General features: G+C 30.9%; 1 protein-coding gene across 1 annotated transcript; it reads left to right on the forward strand.

Moving 5' to 3' along the window:
* The first annotated feature begins 3,042 nt into the window (after nt 1-3,042).
* Nucleotides 3,043-13,152, forward strand: LOC105151882 (JmjC domain-containing protein 4). Its single transcript, XM_011065850.2, has 6 exons — nt 3,043-4,605; nt 5,184-5,308; nt 6,324-6,548; nt 11,638-11,773; nt 12,197-12,326; nt 12,718-13,152. Exons 1-6 carry the CDS (start codon nt 4,342-4,344, stop codon nt 12,801-12,803), a joined length of 966 nt encoding a protein of 321 aa, XP_011064152.1. The 5' UTR covers nt 3,043-4,341; the 3' UTR covers nt 12,804-13,152.
* The last annotated feature ends 193 nt before the right edge of the window (nt 13,153-13,345 follow it).

A 13,345-nucleotide genomic window follows, 5' to 3' on the forward strand; every position in this document is an offset into this window, starting at 1 on the left:
ATTTCAATTTTTATTAAATAAAGGTTTTAACATTTGAATTAAATAATTATTTGTGTGTGGCAATGTAGCAGAGATGTCAAAAAGTGAATGTTTCTAAATTTTTTGAAAGCCTAGAATACAGTAAATAAAATTTGGGTTGGACAGAAAAGGCCCAGAGTGTCTACGAGTAAACAACAATACGTATGTTTATGAAATATTAAACGGAAAAGAAAGATATACAAGGTGATTTACTTAAATTAAAAACCTTGAATATGTCATTTATTTTTAATGATACGAAAAAGTATTTCAGATGAAAATGGAACGTTTTCGAGGAGGATGTATTTAAAAAATCATATAATTTCATTCAAAAAGGAAAGTGATTTTCATATCTTTTTGACGCTTCTACTTAAAAAAAATATGAGCAAAATACGTCTCCCTCAAACCGTTCCATTTTTATCTGAAACATTTCTTCGCATCATCAAAGATAAATGAAATATTCAAGAGCTTCAATTTAAATGAACCAACCAAGATTTATATACTTTATAAAAAAAAAACTCTGAAAGATTCTCGAAAATATAAAAAAAATGCGTAAAAACGAGGACTAATGAGAGTATAGGTAATTGAAGGTCTAATTGACTTGTGTAAAAATGGTCTTCATCCAAATGCCTAGTTAAACATTTCAGCTTCGCTTTGAGTCAATTTGATTTATAAATCACTGCTGAGAATGATTCAGAGAAGATTCCAAACGTTCAACCAATTGTAAGTATTTTGTATTAAGATCATTTTTACACAAATTAATTAGCTCTCATCACTTACTCTCGTTAGTCCTCATTTTCACTCTTCATTCTTTTTTTTAAATATATACAAAATTTATCAAATTTTATTTGGGATTTGTCTAAATACATTTAATATTTTATTCCTCATATTTTCTAAATATATATGTTCCGGTAATTAAAAAAAGATGCCGGTTTTAATTTTAATCGATGACGGATACGCGAAAGAATGGAAAACGTTTTCAGCTCTCAGATAAAGAAATAAAATGTAGCGTAAAATAATTAAAAAAAAATTGTCATAGACTTGTGTATTTAAATAATGAAGACTCGTTGTAGAAATATATATTTTTCGTTGAATCAGAAACCGAAGGGACGCGCAGTTCAAGGGATTAAAGCTCCTAACGGGCACGTAATCGCATTTTTTGACTTTTCGTCTCTTCGATTGCGATTTTATTGCGTGTCTGAAAGAGTACGCCTCGTCGCCGAGATAACGAGATTCGCGTGCGAGATTCGCCGGTCGCGCGCTTTTTGCACGAAAAAAGAGAGAGATGGGGGTGAAAAAAGAGAGGAAACGAAGGAACGTAAGGGCAGATGCGCGCGGTTTTATTCCATAAAAGGCGAACTCACACGGAACGAAACCCGGTTCGGCGCGAGGCTAATTGTTAATTAAGACGTGGATTGCCGTGCGGATTGACAATTTGCAATTGTAAAATCCGTTCCTCGCGCGTAATCTCGTTCGCGTATCGCCCGAGCGAATCTCGCTCGCACGTTTCCAATCGCATCGAAATTGTTTCGCAAGTGCCGCTTCCACGCGCGGAAAAACGAATTTCGAAGAAAAGTTTCAACGAAGTGTGTGTGTCCGGACTGACAGTCGGAGCTACGAGGTGTTTCGTAAAAAACTTCGAGGATGTCCTAACGTGAATTGAAAAAAAATTCACGATGAAATTCGTTTACTGGATTAAAAACCGCAATAAAAATATATATCACGCGCGCGAAAACAGAGTTTAATTTAATTTCGACTTTTGCTTAAATCGTCCTCTTTTAATTCTTCGAGTTCTTAAGATTGGAAAAAAAAAGAGTAAATGAAGGAGTTAATTAAGACACAAGATTATTATTAAAATTAATGTAATCAGAAATGTAATCTACAATTTTTGCCCTGCTTACTCACTGAAGAAACGAGAAAAATACATAAAGAAAATTATATTTAAAAATGAGTATTTTGTAATGAAACAACATTTGCAATTGATAAAATAATTTGTAAAATATATATTTACTAAAAAACTTCCCTCGTGTTCCGGTAATCAATAAATAACGCATATTTATGTAAAATTGAATTATACCTAACCAGAAAACAAAACAAGCTACATGACAACTGTCAAATTGAGACAAATATGATTTTATTCTATTCCGAAATAAAGGGAGAGTTTTTCGGTATATTTTACAAGTGTATTTTATGAAATGCAAATATTGTTTAATTGAAAAATATTTCTATTTTAATACTTTTCGCGATAATTTTCATTATGTGTTTTCTCGCTTCTGACGTCATCAATCTGAACTTCCATGCTGAGTAGTCAAGAATCTTAATAGTGATTCCAAACAGCCAATCAAAAAAAATTGTCATAGCAAAGATATTCTCGGTGGTTTGCCTTCTGAAAGATGATCAAATAAAATTATGTGATATTTAGCGTATTTTATGTCATCGCTATTTATATTCCGCCAAAGGCATTATAAACATCTTTAAATCGAAATTACAGATTTAAGCAAATTCTCCCTAAGTATATCAATGATTTGTTTTATTAAAAGCAATTTAAATGTTATTTTCTAATTCATTACAAGTACTTTTTAACAAAAAAAGTTTCAGATTTCTTCTATGTTATATTTGAAAGTAATAAAAAAAAGCTTGGCGGCGATTTAAAATTTGGATCAAAAATTATTTCAATAGTGCTTACCAATTTAGATTAACTTTAATCTTGGTTTAGCTTACTATTTATCTTTTTCTAGTTCTAAGAATTACAGAAAATTATAAAGAATAAATTAAACTAAAATTAAAGTTAATCTATGTTGTTAGAAATGGACATAGGAAGTAGATTAGTTTTTTTTAGAAATAATTAAGATTTAATGAGAAAATTTTTATTTAAATTATAAAATTATTTTGTTAACTGAAATTATTGATTTGCTGAACTATTTTATATTGTATATAAAACTTATATTTTTACATGGAAAGTATAAAATTCCAATTTATCACTTTTTGCAAAGACTGTACTCCTAAATATATCCTTATTTTCCTTTACTATATAAAAATATTCCTTTACTGCATAAATATATATTTTTTAAACAGACACATTTTTTTCTGATTAAATATTTTCCTAAAAAAAGTGGGACATAAACGTTTCCTCTCGCGTAATTTCTTCCCAAGAAGGGAAAATTCTGCGTCGTTCGGGTATAGGTTGCGAAGTATAAGAAATAATATGAAGTAGGTCAATCGTATTTTAAGTCGACGAAGTCTATACACTTCGATGAGCGGGGCCAGCTGCAACCCGAGATAAGAGGCGTCGCCCACATCACATTCCCCGTGAAACGGAAAAGTGGAAAATTTATCCCATAATTTCTAGAGACTTAAAATCTCTTTCTTTATTTTCTTACTTTTTATATAAATTTTGCGCGCTCATGCGGCACAATACCAATATTAATTAATCGGTTCCCTTCTTTACAAACTTGATCTCTCTCTCTCTCTCTCTCTCTCTCTCTCTCTCTCTTTCTCTCTCTCTCTCCCCTCCCTTCGATTACAATTTAAATTATTGTATCTTTGAACTATTGTTTTTAATCGTCTTTCTATTTTCTCCTAAATTGAATTTATATTTTTTTTATTTCGATATTATGCAGATGAAACGAAACAAGAGCGACAAGTATTTTTAACATTGAGAGATCATAGGTTTAAGAATCTCCAATAAAAATTATCCGGGAATTTCCATGGAAAAAGAGGAAATTGAATGAAAGAGAGCGACAGAGATAAAGAGAGAAGTTAAACATTTGGGAAATAATCCACTTTCTATTGCGTCAAACTGATTCGATCGAAACCAATCGGCAACTCGCATCGGTGGGCACTGATTTTCGTTTCACACCCCCGTGAACCCGTTGCCATTCCACCCCCATACGAGGCGAATGCGAGAGGGGAGCTTGGCTCGCTGGAGCAGCAGGTAAGGATAGCGTCCCAGTTTTACGCTGGCCATCAGGGACTACTAGTGCCATCGGAATACACAATAATAGTAATCGCTGCGATTGCGTTATTTATAAAAGAGAGAGATTTAATTTGCAACAAATTTAGCGTGATACCAACATTCAACATTCATATCGATTTCAACTCATTTCTGAAGCAACAAAGCAAACAATAACTTAGTTCGAAAATTAACAAATTAATTGGGTCATCATACTGCGAATAATTAATTACAAATTAGACAGATTTTATATTACAAAACTAATATCAATTAATCACACATTAATTCGTTAAGTCAATAAGAATTAAGATTTAAGAATCTACGAGAGAAGAAAGAAGGAAACAGATCGTTAATTCTTTCGAAATATTCACGTTATGACGAATGACAACGCGATCGCCGCGGATACTTCGAAAAAATCCATGGACTTCGCGCGGAAGGAGCTGAGCGCGATATTGGACAAAATAGAAGACTTGAGACTTCCAATTAAAGCCTGGCGGATGCTTCGTGCTCGTTCGCGACTGCGACCAACGAAATTGATAAAAGTCCGCACAAGGCACCTGTGGCTCTTGTTGCTGATCGCCACGTGGATTGTGGTGCAAGTCGCGTGGACGTACGTGCTAGCGTATCGACATAGTAAGGTGAGATGCAAATTTCACGTTGTCTAATAATTCATCTATTTCTATTTCTATTTCAATGCGATACATACAGCCTCGGTCATAAGTATAAAGTACCTTCAATTTATTCCCTCAAAAGAGTACTGGCCGTAATAAAAGCCAAATCAGAACTAAACATATTGATGTTATAAAAATATTATATAATGTGGTAAAAACAAATATTATTTTTCATTAAAACTACTTTTTGATTTACTTTCCATTAGACGACATTAAAACGTCTATGTCAGTTTTTCGAGGTGATTTATACTTATGGCCAAGGCTGTATCTCTCCTTCAATGCGAGTCTATATTAATCTCTCGATTAGACGTCATATGATATAACAGATCGCATGTCGTAGATTATTTTTACTTAGCTAGGTAAATTAATAATCATATTTAAGACGACAAAAAGACGAAAGAAGTTGAGTCGAACAAAATCGCGATTAAAAATAAAAAGCTCCAATCAAAATTTAAGGAGAATTAATGTTTGCTAGAAATATTAATTGCACTCTGTTACGAGTCATGTTTTCGAGTGAATCGAATAACTGTGAAACATTGTTCCAGTGTTGGATAACGACGCCCTCGTTTGTGCAAAAACTTTTCCGACCGCCCCAAGACTGTTCGATCTGCCAGGATATTCAACAGGTTGACAAACTCTCCGCTGTCGATCCAACGATCTTTGAACAACGGTATTAAACCGCGTATTGTTAACTCAGTAATTCATGCGCGGTATTCTTCCATTTCGAAACGTCGCTCAATAACAAAAATTCATTTATTCCCAATTAATTTATTTACAATGAAAATTATCCTTATTTTTCAAAAAAGATTAAAGTTATGTCTCAACTATTATTCGTAAAAATCTAATATATTATTAATCTCGTTATTTATTGTAATAATACTGAAATATAATTAAATCAATTCCCATCTTAAATATCATTTATAAAAAAATATTTGCTTATATATTACTAATAAATTTCTTCACTTAACACCGTTAATAATAAAATGTCTAAAGAATTAATTTATTTCTCTTACTATTTAAAAGAAAAGAACTTAATCTTTATACGCAGAAAGAATAATTTTGCTCAAGTATCTGGAAATTTAGTTACAGTAGAAAAAACTTTGATCAAAATTTTATGGTAACAAAAATTTTTAAAATGTACCAAACAAAATTAATTTTGTACGAATTAAATTGTTCAGTTAATTATTAAACAAATATTTTTATTTTTTATAAACTAGAAAAATATATTTTTCAGAAACAATTAAGTTCCTACTTATATAACATAATAACATTTAGTTGCTATTAAAAAATATAATTTAATTAAATAGTTTTGAAGGAATAATTTTTTTTCTACATATTGTGTGTATCCAAAAATAATTTTGTTTAGCTACTAAAATAATTATAGTAGGAAACTAACAATGATCAACATTGCTAAAAGTTTTAACATTCTAACAATCAGCTTGAGTGTCATATATAATTATTTTGAGTTTAACAAAATTATTTTTAAATTTATATCTATAGCTAAAATTTTTAAGTACTTCGGTAAAAAACTGTTCTTTTCGTGTAGAAATTAATTTATCACAATCATTATTTGTTAAACGACTTCCGTTTGTAATTAAATTATTTACTTACCCGCGGCGCGTTTAGCAATAATATATCCATACGAGCTTAATAATTCAATATCTCTCTATTTTACTTGTAATCAGCTACGCGTATTCAGGGAAGCCAGTAGTGATAAGCGACGCAATGACAAATTGGACAGCATCTACAGTGTTCTCCTTTTCGTTTTTCAAAACGCTCTATCACGGAGAGGAAGCGAATTGCCAGTTTTTCCCATACAAAACGGAATTTCGGAGTCTGCAGGATGTTTTCGACATGAGCGCCGATCGAGCCATGATGGAAAAGGGAACGACGCCTTGGTATGTCGGATGGTACGTAAGTAGGAATCATACTTGACTTTTGAATACATAAAAGGGGGCAAAGAGCATTGTTGTTGAGATTCTGCAGTCTCTTTTTCGCGGTACTACTCGATATTTTCGATCGCTGAATTTTTTTACTAAATAAAGTTATAGTATAACTGTTTACCAACTGCTAAAAAAAATGCATAAATTTTTACGAAGAATTCTAACAACTAATTTGAATTCTACATAATTATTTTGACAGTTCAAATAAGAATTATTTTCAAATCTATAAAAAAATGACGTTATCAACATCATTATTTTAATTACAAATTTTATTAAAACAAAGACAATGATATATTTATTAATAAGTGTTATTGAATGAATAAAGTTTTATTAAAACAAGAGTATAACATATTTGTCTCATTAATAGTGTTATTAAATTAATTATTTACAATTAAAATAATACTGGTGATATAATATAATTTTTTATAATTAAATTTTTTAGATACTTCATCAATCCCATTCCATATAGATAATCTTTAGACAGACCTCAATAATTGTCTTTCATTCTCAATTCATAATTATCGAAATCATTTATTACTATATATAAGACTTCGAAAATTATGAATCCAATAAACGCCCTCATTTAATTTTCATTTGCCTTCCATGCGAAGATAAAGTTTAATAGAATAAATATGACGATGTGATTTTCCAATGTAAAATCAGTATGTTAATAAAATTTTCTTAAAAGATATTTCTTAAAGAATAAAGAATAATAAAAGTGGGAACTATTAAACGAAATTTAAGTAACAATTTTTTCAAATTGATAGTGAATTAATAATTAATTTTTTATGAGCATGTTATGATCGATATAAACGAACGCTTGTCATTTTTAAGCAATTTCATAACAATTATTAATTTCATTATCGGAAAACCGTTCGCAACAACATTAAAATAATCGCGAACGAAATAAATCAGTCGCGCAAATGTAAAATATGGAATACACACACCGATCGACGCACTGCTGCCGCATTCCTCCGCAGAGCGCGTTCTGTGCAAGCATAATTATCGAAAATATAGAATATCAATTAAAAATTGCCGTGCGGACGACGAATAAATAACATTTTACTCGGACAATTCGTAATTGTCATTTTTCCGTTGTTCAGTTCACCGAGAGGCGAATGCGAGACGAATGCCAAAGCGAGTCGCCAATTATTATCGTGCGACGGCGCATCGAATCATCACGGGCAAATTAAACAAACAACTCATGTACGAGCCGGTAATAAATGAATCTGCTCGCCGATCGCGATTGCTATTTTTTTCGGACCAGCACGTATGTACTTAATTAACGTGACGACACTAGCGCTCGTTGCTTTTTGCAACAATCTCTAAACAATCGCTCGACACTCGCGGTAGTTTGACATTTCGACGAATTTAATTAACGAATAGGGTCTAATAAAATTACGGCTAATTAACGCGACATGATAATGCCCGTTTATTCTTTACGCTCCCGTAACAGTGAATTTTTAATTAGGTGTAGCGTAGGACCTCAATATTGCCGAAATCCGCCAACTGTATTACATACAATGTGATGATGATCGCCCGATACTTTTCTCGACATTGCTGATACTGTTCGTTTTATATGATATTTAACAATGGAAGCCCAAGTTTAGATAATCTTTAATCGCGTCGCAAAATTGTATTTATGACTTTATCTTGATTATTTTGAAATATATATTTAATACATATTTTAATAATAATAATAATAGCTTTTTGAGATACAATGCTATAACAATATTTATAGGAACATATAATACAAACGTAGTAAATTAAACCTCAAAAGAGGTTCTGCGGCATTAGCAATAATTGCTGCTTTTTGGACTAACTTTAGCAACTTTTCTATATTTAACGCCTAAATATAGAATAAAAATGAAAATAGATATGCATAAATATGTTTACATCAAGAATGCAAAAGTAGAGGAAAGAGGGACAGAGCTAGTACTTATAATAGACACGCACAGTACAAATTACGTTTAGAGTGCAACGAGAAACGAAATTAGACGTAAAGTACACATGTTAAGTAATACAAAAACTTAAAAAATGTAATGCGACATAGATAGAAGTAATTTGGAAGGAGGAAAGACAGGAAGAGGAATGGATACCATTAGGTAAAAGATTGAAGTACCTTTTACACCTGTGTGAAAAAAAAAGTGTCTTGATATTTAAATGTGCGATGAAGGAGAATAAGGAATGAAAACGAATTTTTTCGGAATAAGGAATGTGGTAGGAGCTGTATCGGAATGAAAATGAGAATCGAAATTCTCTTGGTTTAGATGCAGATTTGTTTCAAAGATACGATGAAAAACAATAATGAAGAACATTAAACATCGAACACAAGTGTAGAATGAAGCACAAGTGTAGAATGAAACACTGATAAATATTAAGATACCCAGAGGCTTGAAACAATGCCAATGGTGTCAGATGATCGAACTGATACCATATGTGAAACAAAAACATGAATTTATATGTATTTTATATATTTTAAATATTTTATATAAAAATTTAATTTATATATAAAATATATAAAATATATATAAAATATATTCAACACGTGTATTTTATAATAAACGTATTTTCTCATTTTTGAAATATTTGTTGCACTACAGAGCACGTAAAATTATAAATAAATAAATCTAAATTTTAGGATAAATAAAATGTTATTTCAAAATATGAAACAAATTATGTTATAAATCGTCTAAAGTAGATTTAATTTCGTAACTTAAATATGAGAGACAAGACAAAAATTTTTAATATCACATCATAATTAATTATAATATTAATTTCGCGGTTTTGCTCAATAAATCAACTACGCTCAATAATCGTAGCAAATGTAAAAATTGCAATCACTTACCGATTATTATCGAGGTTAACCTTAACCCGAAGATGATCGATTGTAGAAATTCAATTGTACGAATGATGCTACAGTCGCACGGAGTTCACTTGATAGAACTGTCAAGATATACTGCGATGATTGTCTAATATTTCTTGAATAAATCACGAATATATCGATGATCGAAATAATCCTTCACGACGATACTAAGCTCACTTTGCAATTCAGATTTCTGGCTACAGTTCCAATTATAATTTTATATATCATGTGTTTCGATGTTTATATTTTAATATACATTTCGCATGTGTAAAATATATATCAAAATATACAGCTCTGATAAAAAATAATAAGCATTTATATTTTTTTCAATCATCTAGAATTCTTTTATCTGTATTATTATTTATTAGTTACCGATATTATACATAAATTTAAAAAGTTCTTGAAACAAACATACAGTAATTGCCATAAACTAATTTTTTAGCTATTATAAAACTTAAAATAATGATTAATAAGATGCCTAATTGTTTAGCCCGAGAGTTTTCTAAAATAAATCTAACTATTGCAATCCTATGACAACTTCACACTGATGCTACGACGGGACGTAACTTCTCTTCAAGATCGTCACGAGGTCCTCGGAAAATTTTCACTGGACACTATCACTACGCGATCACTCAATGATCAATTATCGTTTCGATCGACCGGAAGGTTCGTTGAGAAATTTGTGCTCCAGTAAATGGATCAATCGGTCGGAAGGTCGGAATCCGGACGATTCCGAAACGGGCGGCAAGCTTCGGGGTTAAACGGCCATAAACACGTCGTTCGCGAATATATACGTACATATCTATTGACGGAACCATCGATCGCGACGATATATGGTAATTGACGCGCACACGCAATTAACTGGCCGGTTGCTAAATTCCCGATTCGTGTTCGACACGACTTTGGCGCAAGAAAGAGAGAGAAAGACGCGCGCACACCGCAATTGTGCCAACGCTCCGACTGCTCTGAAGTTAGGTGCGGAGAGGGGCATAAGCGCGACGAGGACGAGCGAATCAAAACAAAACACAGGCGCGCGGCTACGTTCAGGCAATCGGAATTTGCGTAAACTTGCAAAATATGCAGTAGCGCGCGGGACAATATTTTTGAGGGAAAACAATGTTTATCCGTGCAACATATATATTTTCCTCTGCGCTATTAATATTTAAATTTTGCTACGCTCTAAATAAAGCGTCGGTCTTTTATTCTCCCTTGATTGTTGTAATTGAAAAAAGTGAAAAGCGAATTATTTCACTAAAATGGCAATTCTATTAGTATTATTAACTTGTCTCCGTTTTATTCTATGTCGATTGATATTATTAAATTTATTTATATCTTTCTTTTTCCTTCCTAATTGTAATAAATAGGTAAAGAGAAAAGCATTTTGTTAATGATAATTTTCGCAATATTATTTCTTTATGTCTAATACACTGTTCGATTAATGGAATATTAGATGAAGGAGAAATTATTAGAAAATAATTAAAGATATATCTCGATTTTTATACCGATATTATTCCTTCTCTCGGTTATTATAAATGACAAAGACGGGAACTGTTTTATCAATGACAATTTCTTCGGTATCATTATCTTATGTCCGGAGTCTACCACGTCGATTAATATAATATTAGATTGAGAAGAAATAATATTAGAAAATAAATGGTATTTAAAAACCTGTACTTAACTGACGACGTTGCAATTAATAAGGAGTTCTTTATTCTTATTTTTCATTTAGAGAGCTTCTGAGGGTTTCCAGACGAAATAAAATTAATTACTTTTACCTGTTATCTGAAATACTTAAAAATGAAGAATAAAAGAGTTATTGTATTAAAATTTAAAATTATGTATATGTTTTTTTACAAACACGAGAAAAAAGACAAAACTGAAGAATTAAGTTTACGGACTTACGTATCTTGTGAGTTTACATATACTAATCTGCGAGTATTTTCACGGCTTCCGACAGTTCTTCGAATCATTAACGTTGATGTACGATTTCGCTAACAGGCTTACGAAAAAAAATTACATTTCCAATGTCATACCGATGTTGAGAAATTATCGATAGAGGATCTCGATGAGATCAATCGATGAGTTTCGTATTTTTGATAAAATTATCAAAGAAGAAAAAATAATATCTTAGTTTTTCCTCTTTCAGTTTGTTTTTCTTATAATGCTTTCTCACTCTTTTTTTCCTCTTAGGAGCAATTGCGACGAGAAAATTGGCGTAATATTGAGGGAGCATTATCAGAGACCGTATTTTCTTCCCGCCACTGCCGAAAGCAAGAAAACGGATTGGATTTTCATGGGAAGTAATGGCTATGGCGCACCGATGCACGTAGGTTTTATTCAAAATTATATGAGTTTTATACGAAATAATAATTGTATTACAATTGTATAACAACATTCTTTAAAAGACTGGCTCAAAATTATTTATTGACATTAAATACACAGTACATTACAATAAAGATTTATTATTAATCTTATGTTATATTTTTAAATAAATATATACATGTAAAATAATACATATTTGCGAAAATGTTGCATTTTATTTAATCAAAATTAGTTACATATTCAATCTCTTTAACTCTTTTCTCTTTCTTTCTTTAACTTTAAAATATATTTCCTAACCATATTTGTATTTATACATAAATATATTATTTATATGTAAATATATTCAATGTTGAAGTATACGCTTGTGTTTAAGTATATGGACGACTATCATTAATCGTATATTTTGAAAATATGAAATTTTTCCAAGGTGGACGATGTGGATTATCCTTCCTGGCAGGCGCAGATAAAGGGTGAAAAATTGTGGATTTTAGATCCGCCGAGAGAGTGTCACTACACATGCAAGAGGCTGGAAGTGATTGTACATACCGGAGAGATAAGTGAGAGCCACGCAATATATGCCAATAAACAATGATCGAATTAATTGCAAAATTAATTACTTTCCTTGTTTAGAGTTAAATGTGGTCTTTTGATCGATAGTTGCATTTAATGTTTCCGAATTGGGTATTGCTCGCTCACGTTTAACGCTGAAATGCAGGGCATGCGGATATCGTTTATATCCTCGAATTGGAGCAAAAGAATTATTTCATTTAACAGTGTTTAAAATAAAATCATTGATTGAAATTTTTCTCGAAAATGTGTAAAGAAACTTCAGGAGAAATATTTCAGAAATAATTGTGATAACTACAATAAAATTTACTTTTATTATATTTTATATTGTGTTTTCAATTTTTTTTGCATTGCTCTGATAATTGTAATTTTCAATTGCAGTTGTCTTGGATACGAATCGATGGTACCACCAAACGAAAATCATTTCTGATGATATGAGCATTACCATCGGAGCTGAATATGATTGAAGCGAGCAAAGTTCGAAAGCTGATTTAATTATATGACAGATTATGTAACGAAAACAATCGACAAAGAATTTGTTATAAAAAAGTCCCTGTGTGCAAATATATTATACAAATAAAATGTGATAAGAGTAAAACGCACTGTACATTTAATCATAATTCATAGAATATTTCACAGTTGAACGGAAGCGCAATAATTTTGCAACATTATATGGTTAACAATATTGGTTCTATCTCGATATTATATGTCATTCAATCTATCGAATATTTGGCAAATAAAAGGAATTAATCCTCGTATGAATGTACAGATAAAAATATAAACTAATAAAATAAAATATGAAAGGTATAGAAAGAAGGATGTTCAATATTTTATCATTATTAATACATAACAATTACTATTATAATGTTAAAACATTTTATAACTAAATGACTTAAAAATGAACGCGAAAATTTTACTTGTATTCTGTGATTAATTGTATTATTTCAATTTATTTTCTTTTCTTTAAATAAAAATTATTAACTTTTAGAACAAATCGAAAATTATTTAT

Source organism: Acromyrmex echinatior, chromosome 17 (assembly GCF_024713525.1).
Source record: "Acromyrmex echinatior isolate Ae372 chromosome 17, ASM2471352v2, whole genome shotgun sequence".
Classification (NCBI taxonomy): domain Eukaryota; kingdom Metazoa; phylum Arthropoda; class Insecta; order Hymenoptera; family Formicidae; genus Acromyrmex; species Acromyrmex echinatior.

Coding starts and splice junctions, on each gene's coding strand:
- LOC105151882 (XM_011065850.2), top strand. CDS start 4,342: ATGACGAATGACAACGCGATCGCCGCGGATACTTCGAAAAAATCCATG. Junction 5,309..6,323: donor CCAACGATCTTTGAACAACG/GTATTAAACCGC, acceptor ACTTGTAATCAG/CTACGCGTATTCAGGGAAGC. Junction 6,549..11,637: donor ACGCCTTGGTATGTCGGATG/GTACGTAAGTAG, acceptor TTTTCCTCTTAG/GAGCAATTGCGACGAGAAAA.